Source organism: Myotis davidii, unplaced genomic scaffold (assembly GCF_000327345.1).
Source record: "Myotis davidii unplaced genomic scaffold, ASM32734v1 scaffold749, whole genome shotgun sequence".
Taxonomy (NCBI): domain Eukaryota; kingdom Metazoa; phylum Chordata; class Mammalia; order Chiroptera; family Vespertilionidae; genus Myotis; species Myotis davidii.
In genome coordinates, this window is record NW_006300030.1 from 938,618 (window position 1) to 955,845 (window position 17,228).

Genomic DNA, 17,228 nt, shown 5'->3' on the forward strand with positions numbered 1-17,228 from the left:
TCAGAGAAAAATAACTATCACATGATCTCACTCATTTGTGTAATATAATGAACAACATAAACTGATGAACAAAAATAGACCCAGAGACAGAGAAGCATCGAACAGACTGTCAAACTTCAGAGAGAATGGGGGTGGGGGGCAGGAGAAGGGAGGGGAAGAGGGGCAAGAGATCAACCAAAGGACTTGTATGCATGCATGTAAGCATAACCAAAGGACACAGACAGTTGGGGGCTGACGGCATGTGCTGGGGGTTGGGAGTGGCCAGGGAGAGGTCAATGGGGGGAGAAAGGAGACATATGTAATACTATATGTCATACTTTAAACAATAAAAAAAAATTTTAACATTATTTTTGCTGATCTGACAAAAAAAATAAGTATAATTTTGATTCATTCACACCGGACAGCTATTGCTGTGTTAACTATTGTCAGTTTTTTAACAATATTAGGGAAAAGAGGTCAGTGTACCTGGCTAAATAGTCAGGTATTGCATGTTTTCAAAATTTTTGTGGCACACTATTTGAAAACCACTGCATTAGATAAACACAAACTAAGTAGTAGCTATATGCCAGGTAGTGGAAAGGTGCTGGAGATATAAGACATAAGACATGATCCCTACCTTCCAGGAGTTGACCAAATTGTGGCCACTCCATCTATGCCTATTGCTGTTCTCCAGTAGGAGTGCCTATCTCTTGTCTAAATACAGATACAGTCCAAAGACAGATACTTCTCCCAGTAGCAATCAAGTTATCTCCCACACATCTCCTTTCTACAAAGTTAAATGATGAACAAACAAGCAAACCAACAACAACAAAAGCCTAGCAACTGTGATTCAGTTATCCCACCTGAATTAGCTTCTTTATCTGAACCTGAATTCAGTTTAGAACTTTCTTTTATGCTTGTCTGCTATTATAATACTGCATAGATATGGGGAATAGGTCCAGAAATTCAGACCAGAGACCAACAAATTAAAAATTAAAGACATTTTCCTAATCTATCACATTCGCTACTCATGTGGTGCCTTTCTTGGGGGCTCCTATATAAATGTTAACTCGTTCTTCCTTCTGGTATCCTTGGGAGGCAGGAAGCCAATGTTATTTTATAGATAAAGAAGCTACAGTCTCAGGAGGTTAAATGCCTTGTCCAGGGTCACATAACTGCAGGCAGTTGGGGTGCTGGGAACAGGGCTTAGGGTTAGGAATCCCTGCCTGGGATCCTCTGGTTCCCAAATGGGTCCTCCTTCTTATGAGAGAACTTTGTATGTTAAAACTCTGTTGGAGTCTTGTTCTATAAAAGGAATGTTCTGCGACGGCTGAGAGACAACTGCATTTTTCCTCCCCTGCACATTCCTACTTGCTACATTTTCAGAATCAGGTTTAGGACATGTAGCCATTGTCTATGATAGTTCCAAATTCACGAAATATGGAGACCAATATTTAGCTTAAAAGACCTTTCCAATGACTGTGAGTCCATCCCAATTCTGTACTGTCAGTTGAGGACAGAAATCAGGGACCTAAACTCTTGATAGATATCTTAAACTATGCCATTTTAAGCATCTGCATTTCAGAGAAAGAATGAGCTAAGTTTGGGGTTGACAAATGTCCCATTGAAATGGGTCCATCTTTGGTAGGTTATGAGCACATTGGTTAAGCACTATGCTTACTTCCTCACTCTACTGTCATGATGGAGACACTGTCAATAGCCCCTTGCACAGTTGGCAAAATGGAGATAGGGGGACTAGTTGATTTTTTCAAGTAACCAAGCTGAGACTAAAAATCCTTGATGTAATTTTAAGTCTATCAAACCAAATTTACAACATCCTCTTGCATAATTTTTTAGATACTACTAGCATTTTGACCCTCTGAAGTCATCATTCAACATTTACATTTTAATAAATCATTTTCAGCATTTACCCTTCAACTACTATGTATTGGACACTATTCTAGGCCCTGAGTTTACAGCAATGAATGCCTCTTGGAGTACACACCCATCAATACTCAAGTTGCTACAGTTAATAAATCTGAAAGAGAAAAACTTGCCTTTGGAGATGAAACCTATACCTGGGAAATAATGGCTTGAAAATCTGTTCAACATCCTCTGAACACCTTCATTTCAATGTGTAACTGACAAAGTTAAGATTAAGCACAAGGTCTCAGGTCTCTAAGAAGCCAAGCTTCCCTTTACATGTTAGAAAACCGACCCTCAGACTGAGAGCAAGGTGGGTTTCATTGACGTTCTTTTTTGCATCCATTTCCTCGTAACGAAATGAAAGAACAAAGAAATAAGCCACAGTTGGGGAGGGGTGGGAGAGGAAATATGTGTGATTATCATGAAGCTGCTCCGAGTGTCCCTGACATGTTGTCAGTAAGTGGCTCTTTCTCATAGGAAATGGAGTCTCCTGGAGAGATGATAGAAGCCATAGCAAATTGAGTGGAACAGTTCTTAGAAGGCAAGACCCCTCCAGCTGGAGGGGAGACCCACAGCTGGGCATATTCAGCTGGAAATTCACAAACTGTGCACACCAGACCAGTTTGCACCTCTAAGCACTTGCCTGATAGCTCAGCTCATCAGAAGCTGCTTGGGGAATGTGTGAAGCTAATAGAATAGCACGCATGGGAGAGTTTATAAACACACCAAGCATACATACACTGTGTGTTTTCAGTTTGCTAGTTCAATATTCTTGCCAGCTGCATAGAAGAGTTAAAACCCTGTCGAAAAGCGTGCTGGAGGAATGGCCTCTTATTCCCGAGGAAAGATCTCCTAGGATTTTCAGCTTAGTAGGCTATTGTGATGACTGTTAAGAAATGAACAGAAAGTGAGGAAGAAATTTGAATATTCTCATATTTATAATAAAAGTATTGCATTAAAAGGGTTAATAAAGACTACTCTGAAATGTAAATAAAACTGGTGCTGATTACAGCCTTTGTTTTTTGCATCAAGAAAGAGTCCAACTGGTTCATTTGTAGCAAAACCACAAAGGCATCACAACTAGTGTATTTTTTCTCTAAATAATTTTTCACTCGCTCTGCATTTATTGATCTTTCTATCTGTGCTGTCATTGCAAAGGCTTAATGTGGTCAATATTTCAGCAACTTCTATACCTAAGCTAAAGTTCTTTGTAGAAGAATTTTTGCTTTGCCTAAATTTTCCATTACTGACCTTGTTCCATTTAAAAATATTATGACTTAGTGCCAGTAACCCCACTTTACATATTTTAAAAGTAAGTTTTCCAACCTGCATTAATAAATGAACACTAGATATGATGACTGGCATTGAGAAGACATTTGATATTTGTTGAATGAATAAATGAATTTATGTATCTTTACATAAAAATGTACAACTTCAGCTTTCAGGCATTTTTTCCAGTTTATTCAGCACTAAAACTGCTTATTCAGTTTAAATGTTCTCTTATCATATATTTAATTCATGTGGGCTTTGAGAAGTAGATTATGGCTTTAATATAATACAGCTGTAAAAGTTCTATTTGTGGAAATAACTAAGAATAATAATTGCCAATAAAATTAGATAACTCTTCTGGAATATTTTTTTGAATAAGCTAATTTGAGGTACCATCAATTCTTCCCCATCTTTCTGCTCTTCTCAATCACAACCACATCTTTCACTGATCTCCAGATTGTCACACAAGAGCTTCTTGCTCTACTCCAATCATCTTTTAAAGGCAGTTCCCTCCTAATTCAGACTTTAGTAAAACTTGGCTTTAAAAAATCATGCAGCTTTTTTTTTCAGCAATAAGTTCTGAGAATTTGAACTTGGACAAGAACTCATCCTGTGACCAGCTTCTCTTGGTCTGTTGCTAAAGCAATTCTGCCTAGAGGTGTGGTTCCTTTGCTCAAATCTCTTTTCTCCTTTCCACTGGGCAGAATGAAGACAGAAATACAGAGTGGCCTGCCCTCATAATATAACACCTACCTCCTTTCTCTGCTTTATAACTTCCCAACCTCCCATCACTCAATGGGTAGATTCTCCCAAAATAAAATGTATATTATACACAAATGGGAGTCTTCAGTCCTCTTTTCCTACTCCTAAATATTTCTACCTTCCTCTTCCTCCATCCTCCTTCCCATAAGAGATGAAAATTTACTAATCGTATTAATGAGAGCCCAGGACATTCACTAGGTCACATTGGCCAGTGAGCAGACTAATGGTACCTTTTAGGACAACACAGGTGGATAGACCACTCCCTTCAGCCTCCTCTTGCAGACTATGCAGAAACTGAATTCTCAGAGCATTTGTCTTTGCTTTCTCCCTCTCCCACACTTCTAATGGCATGCTAGAATAAGCCTGAGGTCTAGACCTCTCCCTAGTTCTTTCCTTTCAAGTCATACCTGACTGGGTTGTACCAAGAGTTAGATTCAGAGTGAGGAGTAGGAAGCTTCTCTTAGACCATAAGCCTAAATCACATGTTTCAACTCAGCTTTTGCCAGAAAGCTCAGCATTGTCTGTTACTGGGGCCTGCTCAGCTATAAGTAGAGTGGGGGCCCCCTCACTATCTAAGTATCCATTATCTTCATTGGTTAAGAGAAGCAAAGTCATCATAAAGCAAAACTATTCATTAATAAACTGACCACTTACGAAATTAATCCCCAAATAACCTTCCTTTTAAGACATTAGTATCTATCCCACCAACATTATAGCAGATAATAAATTCAAATATAATAGAAGTCACTGTGAAAAGAAATTGTAAATATTTCACAGATGCAGGATTTCAGGAAGTTGAAAAAATATTTCAGAATTTCTTGAAAAAGATGCCAAGCCTGGCCCTGGCCAGGTAGATCAGTTAGTTAGAGCATTATCCCAACATGCCAAACTTGTGGGTTCAATCCCCAGTCAGGGCACATACAAGAATCCACCCATAATTTCATAAATAAGTGGAATAAAAATAAATGTTTTTCTCTATCTTTCTATCTCTATTTCTCTTTTCCTTCCTCTCTCTCCCTCTCCAAGAATCAATAATTTTTTTAAATGTAAAAAATAAATAGATGCCAAGCCAGTAATAAATGTAAATATAGCACAATTTGGCCAGTTAACAATTGAAGAAGAGAAAATAAACAAGAATGATTACATAAAAGATACTTAGAAATAAAGAGATTCAAACATCAAAGGATTAACAACACACTTTGGAAAAATTAAATAAACTCTTGAATATTTTTACATAAAGCCCTTTTTGTGACTGTACGGCAGAAGTCATATGTGAGGTAAAAGATATTATGTAATTTTATCAAAAAATTATTATCCACCTCTCTGGATTATCTATTACTTTACAACAAACCACACATACATTTAATAATTTTAAACAATAATACTAATGTTTTGTGCAATTCTATTGTTTGATCTGGTGGTTCTTCTGCTCCATGTGTTATTGGCTGGGGTGATGGGGTAACAGGAAGTCCAACATGGCCTCATTCACATGACTGAGAGTTGGTGCTGGCCACTGGCTGGGGCTTAGTTTGAAGTGTTTTCTGGGGCCTCAGTTTTTCTCCAGATGATGCTTGGGCTTTCACATAGCTCAGTGTCTAGCTTTCAGGGAGTACTGTTCCAAGAGAACAAGCCCCAAATGCATGTGATTATCAAATCTCCAGTTGTGGCTAAAGTCCCATTGTCCAAAGTTAGTCACATGGCCAAACCCAGAGTCCGTGAGGGAGGGAACCTTACAAAGGTCTGGAAACCAGGAGATGAGATTCACTGAGGCTCACAAAAGTACTGTCTGGCCTCTAACTGATCATGTCTTTCTCACATGCAAAATATACTTATCCCCTTCAAAACTCCCCAAATCTTATCCTATTATGGCATCAGGTAGAGAACCTTACCATCCAAATCAGGTCCAAATGCAACCAAGGTCTCTTGGGTGCAACTGCTCTTAATTTGAAGCGTTATGAGCAAAAAGGACAAGTTTTTTATTCCTCACACACCCCACATACAACAGGAGGCAAGAACAGGAAAACTGCAATACAAACTCCCACTTGAAAAGGTTGAAAATGGAAGGCACACAGCACTTCCTGGTCCATGGCAATTTTTAAATACAGCCAGGCACATGGAGCCAGTTTTTTTACTATGGCCCATTTCTGTTTCCTAGAGATTCTCTGTGGCTCTTACCTCTACTCTCTGTGCTCTAAGCTCTGTTCTCTGCAATATATTTTTTCCCTAAAAGAAATGACCCAGGTTTGTAGATGAGTTTCCTTCTCAGCTTGCTTCCGCTCCATAAAAGTTTGGGGGTTTTGAGACATCTTTTCATTTTGAATTGTCTCTATCTTTTAAATGTACATTAATATAATTATATTAAAAATTTGTAGTTTTCTATGTATCAAATGACTATCCACTCATCTTGGCTGGTGTGCCTCAGTTGGTTGCAGTGTTGTCCTGTTCACTGAAATGTCATGAGTTTGATTACCTGTCAGGGCACCTACCCAGTTGCGGGTTCAAGCCCTGGTCAGGGTGTGTATGGGAGGCAACTGATCGATGTCACATGGCCAATCTCTCTCTCTCTCCTCTCTCTCTCTCTCTCTCTCTCTCTCTCTCTCTCTCTCTCTCTCTCCCTTCCTCTCTCTCAAACCAATAAAAAAGCATATCCTCAGGTGAGGATTAAAATGAAGAAATAAATGAATTATTATCCACTTTATTAGACAAAAATGACACAAATATCTTGAAGACAGTCTCTGTTTGGGGCTACAAATCAGAGTACTATGAGGGAAATAATCTTAAGATTCTTAGAGGTCTTCTTGTCTAGCTGAGAGGATCTTTGAGATACCCCTTAAATATTTCTGATGCCTTAATAGAGACCTTGACCCTGAGGCCAAATTTTATTGCTAGAACTCTGGCTTTTATCTTCAAACCAGAGCTTTGAGAAAATTTACTTGGATAATTATTTTCTTGAAGAAACTGGAGATGAAAAACAATTTTATTATCAACCCACAAGTTCTAGCTCATTTCTAGTACTTCTGAATTCTGCTTTAAATCTGAAATAGCACCTGGAAATAGCACTATCTTAATAGAACCAAAACATCATCCCTTATCCTAATATATCTTTATTTTTTACTTTACTCATAAAGAAGAGTTAAATGGCCATTCTCCACCAGCATTCTAACTAGACACTGATAACTAGGTGTGGCTTGAAATTATATGCAATAGTACTTTCCTCATGAAGCCTTAATAACCTACAGCTTTTTCAAGCTGCTTCTGTATTAGAGATCTATAGGAATTAGTTCTGAAAGGCCTATAATCTTTACAAAGAACATTTTGGAACAAAAGTACACTTTTCAAATAGAGGTTTAATTTTGTTCTCTCCTACATGTTTAAGTTTTAAATAAAACTTTCGAGAATGAGAGGACCTCATGTTTTATAACACTGTCTGCCCTTAGAATACCTGGGATATTGGCCAGTGTTGCTCAGTGGTTGGGCATCAACCTCTGAACCAGAAGGTCATGGTTCAATTCCCTATCAGGGCACCTACCTGAGTTGTGGGCTTGATCCCCAGTGAGAGGAGTGCAGGAGGCAGCCAATAGATGTTTCTCTCTCATCATTGATGTTTCTATCTCTCCCTCTCCCTTGCTCTCTGAAATCAATACATTATATACTATATATTATATATATATATAATACCTGGGATATGTCTTTTCTACATAGTGACAGAAAAAAATGTGAAGTGACTGAATTCACTGAAACTTAGGGAACACTCTACATTTTTACTTAGTCCTTGATGAAACTCAGGTGATATTTTTTAGCAGGATTTAAAATCTAGCCAAGAAGCATATATGCTAATCATTTGTTTTTCTCTTCAGCGATTCTATTTAATCACATAATAGTCAATGTAACATAACCTTTTGTTGTTGTTGTTATCCCAGCATAAATCTTAGAGGTATGTAACTAAAACTCTATAATCAAGACAATTCCAGCCCTAGCCATTTTGGCTCAGTGGATAGAGTGTCGGCCGGTGGACTGAAGGGTCCCGGGGTCAATTACAGTCAAGGGCATGTACCTAGGTTGCAGGTTCCCCAGCCCTGGTCAGGGTGCATGCAGGAGGCAACCAATTAATGTGTATCTCTCACATCAGTGTTTCTCTCTGTCTGTTTCTCCCTCTCCCTTCCACTCTCATCATCCCTCCCCGCCCCCCCCCAAAAAAAAAACGGAAAAAAAATCAATGGAAAAAATATCCTCAGGTAAGGATTAACTAAAGAAAAAATATGGGAGATAAAAATAAAGACTATAATTTTAAAAATGTTGTTTTTAAAGACAATTCCACAGAGCTAATGATTTCAACAGTGCTGGTCTGGGCCTCCTGAAGGGTGTGTTGCCTATTCTTTCATTTCCTCCTCTTGATCAGATCAATCATTTTACCAGGCATGAACTTTCTGTTCCTTTCACATATCTTCATAACCAATTAAGCAAAGGATGCCCACCCCCACCTTGGAGTTTTGTCATTTTGCCTTTAGTTTCTATGGCAATCTTGGTCATTTTTTAAAAGAACTATAAATGCTGCTTCAATACTAGTTCTGCTTCTGTCAAACTTGAAAACAAAACTGCAAAGGCCAGTGACCTGGTCTATAGCAAGCTGGCAGGCAGAGCCATTATCAGGCATGAGCTTACAAAATGATTGCAAAGCCATTTCTAAGCTTTGAACTCCCTGGCAGCTAAGACTTCCAAAGGAGCACCCTTGAATCTTGGGGACACTCTGCATTGCAAATTTAGTGAAACTGGCGGGCATATACCTGAGTGCCTATCCTGCCCTATTTCTGCCCCGGATCCAGTTGGAGGAATGAAACTAACGACTTAGAACCCTAAGAAACAGCTTTTCTCCAGGGAGGTCTCTAACAGATTTGAGACAGAGCTGGAGGAGAGAATAGTGTTACCACAATTCAGATAGGACAAGCAGCCTGGGGCTGGGTAGGAGCTCTGTTGGGATGAAACAAAAGTTGATTGTTTCATAAAAAAAAAAAAAAATGTAGCATTTATGTTCCAGAAGAGGAAGCTCCTCTCAGACAAATGCATAGGATTTGCTGAGGATTAGAAGCAGAGGCTTAGTGTCTCCTGATGGAAAGGCACGGAGCAAACGGCAGCCCGGGGTGCTCAGATACACTTGCTTCTGTCTACCCAGCCCCATTCCTTTCTTTGTATTTCCAGACGCAGAGCCCAGGAGCTGCAGATTAGCAACAATAATAAGGCTATTTGTTCCGCACCTTGTTCCAGGCAGCTCGAAGCCCTTGGCAGGCAGCATCTTGCTCACACTGCTAGAGCTTCTGGGAGGGAGGGATTCATGAGCTGGCAAGCAGGCCTGTTCTATGCACCCCACCCAGCAGCACCAATGGCATGTTTGGGCCACATCCCGCACATGTACCCATTCAATCCGGGCTATTTTGAGAGTCCAGTTTCCTCACCACAATCCAGGGGAGCCTAAACAAGAGTAATTAGAAATGAAACTTCAAGGGACACTTTTTGACAAACTTTCTGGGAGAGCAGCTCAAATGCTAACAGGCATGTGCGTCAGTGCAGATGAACAAACACTGCCGGCTGTCAGCTCCGTGCCAGGCTTGGTGCTCAGCACTGTCGTCTCAAGAGACTATTCTAGACCTGCCCTCTGGGACTGTCAGCCTCAGTGCAGTTGCATTCTTCTAGCCATTCCTGATCTGTCGTCTTACAAAAAGTACTTCCAGAATGGATTACAATTCAAATTATTATTTTAAAATCTGTACTCCTGCTGATGGTGCCTTGAGCTATAAATACATAAATAATTTGTGGTAGTTATTTAGTATCTTTTGTATAGGACTTTAACACATTTCACAAATACTGGCCATGAATAGTAAATTAGTCATTCCTAAATTAATAATTAGTAATTTCTAAATGATTAATTTAGTAATTAATAAAGTAATTCCTACTTTATAGGTGGATAACAGCAGGAGGATGATTCAAGAGACTTCAGAGCCTGGCCGGTGTGGCTCAGTGGTTGAGCACTGACCCATGAACCAGGAGGTCACAGTTCTATTCCGGGTCAAGGTACATGCCCGGAGTTGTGGGCTCGATCTCCAGTGAGGGAGGGGAGGGTACAGGAGGCAGCCGGTCCATGATTCTCTCTCATCATTGATGTTTCTATCTCTCCTTCTTTCTTTCTGAAGTCAATAAAAACACATTTTAAAAAAATAAATAAAAGAAGATATCTCAGAATAAAATTCTTCTTTCTTTTTTATTTTTTTAATATTAATATTTTTTTCAATCACAGTTATCATTCAATATTATTTTGTATTCGTTTCAGGTGTATAGCATTTTGGTTAGATAATCATACACTTTACAAAGTGTTCCTCCTGATATTTCCAGTACCCAACAGGTACCATAACACAGTTATTACAATATTATTGGAAATATTCCTTATGCTATACTTACACCCCACACCTATTGAGTAACGATACATCTGTACTTCTCAATCCTTCTACCTTTCTCAACTAGTCCCCCAAACCTCCTCTACTCTGGTAACCAGCAGTTCTTCAGAGTAAAATTCTGACTTCATTACCAATTTGCATTATGAACTCAGGCAAGCCACTCCCCCTCCAGGGACCAAGGTGTCCTCCCTGCAAACAGCAGTGTCAGCTGAAAGCGGTGTGTTTTTCTTCTCTCCCCCAATATGTGGAACCATGGGAAAGGCAATTTTCAGTTGTCACAATAACTAGTGGATTCATTATTAATATGTAGGGACCAGGATGCTATTTTCCCTGCACAAGAAAGTTTCACAGGAAAAGACTTTCCTGCCCCCAATGCCAGTAGCACCCTGGCTGGTCATTTACACTGGTTAGTGACCTCTAACTTCCTTCTCAGTGTGATAGTCAATGCATACTGGCCTCTGAAAGTTCGGTCACAAAGAGATGAGGTTCTTCGTTCAGGTGGTCTGTCCCCTACTCATGAGCATGATGAGGATATTTGAGAACCTGGAATGGACAGAGAGCTGGCATGGAGGCTATCATTTGTGTTTTTAAGGATACCCAGAATTTGCTTGGGAAAGGCCCCACTGTTTCACCCAGATTTGCTTTTAAGTTCAACTCAAGAATTTAATATTTGTAACCCTGTCGATTTGTGTTAACATGTTTGCCCACCCAAGAATGACTCTGACAAAAGCCAGTGGGCCCCAGCTATCAATGGAGCCTGACTATCCAGCAAGTTGATAGTACTCACAAGTACACAGCTGGAGCCATCCAAGGAGGACAGGTATAATAAGTTCCAGGTTGCTCAAGTCCTGGCCACCTGCTCACTTGAACTTCCAGGTAGTCCTTGAAGGTGACCTTGAGCTGTTTACAGTGATGTTGTCCTTTTAGTAAAGTATTTCCTTGTGCACCACGTGGCCTGAAATCCTTCACTGTTTTTCATCTACAGATTTACTCCTTTAAGACCTAGAGAATCCTAGTAACTTTATAATAGTCTTGATGGCTCATCCTCAGTGAAATACCTCACTGAGGAATAAAAAACCATGTCCCCAAAATGGAGTAATTTTTTTTTCCAACATGCATGTCTAGCAACCAGAATACAATAAAACTCTCTCTCTCTCTCTCTCTCTCTCTCTCTCTCTCTCTCTCTCTCTCTACACCTCACTCTCAGAGCTCCTCTCTCCACACCACTCTCAGATGTCAAGTCTTATTTCTAATACAACTACAATACAGAGTAAAACACCAGTCATGGAAAATCTTGCACATTTTTATGTGAATGTTTGTTTATACTCATCTCATCTTGGCTCCATACCATAATATCTTGTTCTGAGTTAAGCATGTGAATGTGTTGATTTCTGCTTCGCTGTCTAGTGGATAGTCTTGAAGGAGACGCCAGAGGAAACCCCAGAGCTGAGAAGTGGGCCACCCCAGACTCAGGAGATCCCAATTGGTTTGCTTTGGCTTTCGACCAAAATAGACTTCCCAGGGACAGTGAGATGTCGTGGATAAAGTACACAGTCTGAGGGCAGATGATCTAGATGCAAATATCAACTCCGCCATTTCTTGCTGTGTAATCACAGGCAAACCCTTAAATCCTCTGAGCCCCAATTTCATCTATCACAGCAGGTTGTGGTGAGACATAAATTAGGTAATATAAAGAGGGAAGCACTTTGAAAACTACAAATTTACAAATTAATGCTAATTAATGAGATGGTAGTAAGTGGTCAAGGAACCAAGACCAACTTTGGCATCTGAGTGTTTGTGGGATTTGGGGCAGGGGCCACGTCCCCTGGGACAAGTCCCATGAAGTAGTCTCAGAGCCAAGTCCACATGGTTTTTATAAAGCATGAAAGAAACGAGTACCACATCTGGGAGGAGGAGATTAGCGGTCATGTGGGACATTATATTGGAAGTTGAGGGACCTAGACCTGGATAGACAAGGATGCCAAACTAAAGGGACAGCAAAGGGAGACAGCAGTGTGCAGTGAATGCAAGGCAGAGCAGCCTAAAGCTTGACTTAAGCCAAATATTGTCATCTCTGGATTCCTACCTTTTTGTTTTCCTTACATGCTATTGGATGTGAGACCTTCAATTTCTTTCTTGATTACACTTTAAAATAATTTTTTAAAACTTCCTATACTGTTGGTGGGAATGCAGACTGGTACAACCACTATGGAAAACAGTGTGGAGTTTCCTCAAAAAATTAAAAATGGAACTGCCATTTGAGCCAGTAATCTACTTCTAGGAATATATCCTAAGAAGCCAGAAACACCAATAAGAAAGAACGTATAATGCCTAGTTTATAGCAGTGTTATTTACAACTAGGGGCCCAGCGCACAAATTCGTGCACCGTGAAAGGAACTGTGGGCCAGGAGGCTGCGTGGGGCATAGGGGTGGATCTCAGCCCATCCTCCATGCCCCCACCGGGCCCTCCCGCCACAGTCCCTTGTCCCCTGTCTGCCAGCAACCACACCCAGCTGCCACTGCTCCTACACACACTGACAGCGCAGAGCAATTGGGGCCAGCGCCAGCAGTGGGTGTGAGCGGTGGCTGCTGCCCTAATTGCCCCTCAGAAGCACTGGGAGGTGGAGAAGCCCTCAGGTGTGATCGGGGCCAGCAGCAGCTACCCACACCCACCAGCAGTGCCGAGCCATCCGGGCAGTGCTGGGCTCCAGCAGCAGGTGCAAGCAGCAGGTCCAGCACAGGCTGCAGGTGCGAGCAGGGCCATAGCCAGCAGAGGATGAAAGAGGCGGCTACCGGCCTCGATCACCTCTCAGGAGCAGGGGGAAGTGGAGAAACCCTGAGGGGTGATGGGAGTCAGCAGCTGCGGCTCAAACCCGCTGAAGGCACCAGGTGCCAACAGCGGGTGTGAGTGGTAGCTCCGGCACCGGCAGCGGATGTGAGCAGGACCGGTGCCAGCAGCAGGTGCAAGCGCTGGGCAGGACCATGGTGCACGGGAGCAAAGAATTTTCAGGAACCACCAGAAGCTCACCCCGATGACAACGACCCGCACCCTGCCTTAGTCTGGCACCCCGCTCACCTGCTCCACCATCCCACTATGGCCGGCACCCGCCATCTTCCACTCTCTGCAGCCTGCTGCCAAAGCCTGCCATGTTTTGCATGCGCCTCCTGGTGGTCAGCGCACACGATAGTGACTGGTTGTTCAGCTGTTCGGTTGTTCCGCCATTTGGTCTATTTGCATATTAGGGTTTTAGATAGATAGCTAGATAGATAGATAGATAGATAGATAGATAGATAGAGAGATAGATAGATAGATAGATAAGATCTGTACATAGCCCAAGTGCCCATCAGTAGATGAGTGGATAAAAAAGCTGTAGAACAGCCCTAGCTGGTTTGGCTTGGTGGATAGAGTGTTGGCCTGTAGTAGGGGGTGTCATGGGTTCGATTCCTTCAAGGGAACATGCCTGTGTTGTGGGCTCAATCCCCAGTAGGGGGTGTGCATGAGGCAGCGATCATTGCTGATGTTTCTATCTCTCTCTCCCTGTCCCTTCCTCTCTGAAATAAATATATATTTTCAAAAAACTGTAGTACATTTACACAATACTATGCAGCTACAAAAACAGAGGTATCTTTTACCCTTTGAGACAGCATGGAAGGATTTGAAGAGTATTATGCTAAGTGATATAACCCAGTCAGAGAAAGACAAGTATCACATGATCTCGCTTATATGTGGAATCTAATGAACAAAATAATGTGACAAACAAAATAGATCCAGAGACATGAAAGCATGAAAAAGACTGAGGATTTTCAGGGGAAGGGGAGATATAACCAAAGAACTTACATGCATTTATGCATAACCCACGGAGACAGACAATAGTGGGGTGAAGACCTGGGGAGGGGATGGGAGTGGGGAGAAGGGGAGTCAATGGGGAAAAACAGTGAACATCTGTAATACTTTCAACAATAAGGATAAATTTTAAAAATAAAATAAAATAAAAACAAAGTAGAAAAAATAATTATTTAAAATTGCATATCTTCTCACAGCCTTTTAAATTAACATCTAAAACATGTCTTTAAAAGTTTAAATAGTTGTGCCTTACCTGATTTTGTTCAGTGGTTAGAGCATGGGCCTCAGACTGAAGGATCCAGGTTCAATTCTGGTCGAGGGCACAGGCTCAATACCCCGCCTGTCAGGGTACATGCAGGAGGCAACCAATTGATGTGTCTCTCTCACATTGATGTTTCTCTCTCTCTCTCTCTCTTCCTCCCTCTTCTTCCCTCCCTCCCTTCCACTCTCTCTAAAAAAACAAATCATTGAAAAAATATCTTCAGGTGAGAATTAACAACAACAAAATGTTTCCATACCATAGCACTTTGGTATCCACCATAACCCACTCTAAATATACACCAACAAGTGTGTGTTTAATAGGCAAAAAGTTATTTCATTTACTCCTTAAAGTTGTATTTCCATTCCACTCTCCCCAAGTAATGTTATGATAATGTGATATATCTTATGCCTGAAATCTTACTATTGATCACCCAGCAAAAATCCATATATATAAAAGCCTAAGCAACTGGGCAACCGTATTCGACCATTCAACCAGTAGCTATGATGCACACTAACCACCAGGGGGCAGATGCTCAATGCACAGGCATGGAAATATAGAACAGACTGATGAATCTCAAAGGGAAGCGGGGAGGGAGGAGGCCAGGAAGAGATTAACCAAAGATCTTATATGCATACTAGAGGCCCGGTGCATGGATTCGTGCACCAGTGGGGTCCCTCAGCTGGGCCTGCGGGGATCAGGCCAAAACTGGTAGTCCAACATCCCCTGAGGGATCCCAGATTTCAAGAGGGTGCAGGCCATGCCAAGGGACCCCACCAGTGCACAAATCATGCACCAGGCCTCTAGAATCTATATAACAAGAAAGTAATCTTGCACACTTTAATTAATTTGAAATTAATTTTAAATTTTTTCCTGTGACTGTACAGCTCTAGGTAGTGAAGAGATGTTTCTGGACTGAATCAACATTGTAGACACTATAAATGACTAGAGGCCCAGTCAAACATCCTTAGCGCTGCTGCGGAGGCAGGAGAGGCTCCTGCCACCGCCGCTATACTCACCAGCCATGAGCCCAGCTCAGGGCTTATGGCTGAGCAGCTCTCCCCTTGTGGGAGTACACTGACCACCAGGGAGCAGTTCTTGCATTTAGCGTCTGCCCCAGGTGGTCAGTGCGCAACATAGCAACTGGTCATTCCACAGTTTGGTCTATTTGCATATTAGCCTTTTATTATATAGGATTATTAAACATAAAAAGTAAATTTTAAAAACTGCTATAGATGGGTTCCTCATCAATATTATTCCCATTTTACAATTATTGTTGTTACAGTTATTGTTAACACTATAAAACCTTTTTCATAAAAGTAAGTAGATGAGCCTGGCCAGTGTTCGCAGCGGTTGAGCATCAACCTATGAACCAGAAGGTCACAGTTGGATTCTCAGTCAGGGCGCATGCCCGTATTGCTGGCTCAACCTCCAGTAGGGGACATGCAGGAGGCAGCCTATCAGTGATTCTCTCTCATCATTGATGTTTCTATCTCTCTATCCCTCTCCCTTCCTCTTTGAAATCAATTTAAAAAAATTTTTTAAGTAAGTATATGAGAATGAAAGGAATTTTATCATAGCAATGTCAATTACAGAGCTCCTTCTGATTCAGTGATCTATCATCAAAATTATTTTAATGATCCAATTCTCTAACAACTCAATTAGGTGTTCCTTCAATCTTCATGAAAGCAAAATATTAGAAATTATCTGAGTTACAAAAAAAAGTATTACTCAGTCAATAGACTCATCCACATTCTCAAAAACCAGCATTTTGTCTGACATCCCAGAGATGTGCCGCCCCTGGGGCAACGCACCATGCTAAGACGAGAGGGAGTGAGAAGAGCCTCTTGCTTTTATGAAATGGGTGTTGTGAAAGGGGGACAGGTGGGAAACCCTCTGTTCCCTTCGCATAGTGCATTGCCATTCAGCTCTTGGCAGAGCTATTTTAGGAAAGTGTGCACATGGAGGTGGTAGGCCTAGAATTATTTTTTTAAATCCATGTACTATGTATCCTTGGAAAGCCTTCATGTGCTCCCCAAGGATGTGGGTCCCCAGTGTGATGTCCACTACCATGGAACGTCTCTACTGGGTTGGAAGCTGAGTCTCCATGGAGTTAGTAACCCTGGACAGCTGGGACTTCCCTGATTTCTCCAAATGATATTCTCCAAACTTGGTTATGTAGGACATTAATGTTCTTTGACATGTTAGAGATTCCCAGTGAAGGCTCCAGGTCAAAATAAGTCTGGGAAAAGTTCCATATTATATTTCTGCCTCTTAGAGATTTGCAGTAAAACCTGAATAGTAAAGGCTAAAGAAACCTGATTAGCTTTGTTTAAAGCAGAATTTCCCAAACTACCTTGAGTCTGCTCCCCAACCTCCCATCCCTTACCAAAGAACACATCCTATATAATAAAGAGGGAATATGCAAATTGACTGTCACACCTTCACAAGATGTCTACCTATGACCAGGCTGCCAGGGGGTTAGTGAGGAATGACCAAATGACTGAGCAAGCAGGCTGCATGGGGTGACCAGGCCGACGGGGGGTGGGGAGGCATGAGGGGTGACCAGGCCAGCAAGGGGGGCATTAAGGGGTGATCTGGCTGACAGGGAGGGGTAGTTAGGGGTTACCAGGCAGGCAGGCAGGTGAGCAATTAGGAGCCAGTGGTCCAGGATTGTGAGAGGGATGTCCGACTGCCGGTTTAGGGATTGGGCCTAAACCGGCAGTCGGACATCCCCCAAGGG

General features: G+C 41.6%; 1 protein-coding gene across 1 annotated transcript in view; it reads right to left on the minus strand.

Moving 5' to 3' along the window:
* CCDC3 (coiled-coil domain containing 3) overlaps positions 1–13,494 on the minus strand; it is a 146,511-nt gene extending 133,017 nt beyond the window's left edge. The window contains exon 1 of the mRNA XM_006776180.2: positions 13,459–13,494. Coding sequence (XP_006776243.1) covers positions 13,459–13,494 — 36 coding nt within the window. The remainder of the gene's footprint in view (positions 1–13,458) is intronic.
* Between the last annotated feature and the right edge of the window lie 3,734 nt (positions 13,495–17,228).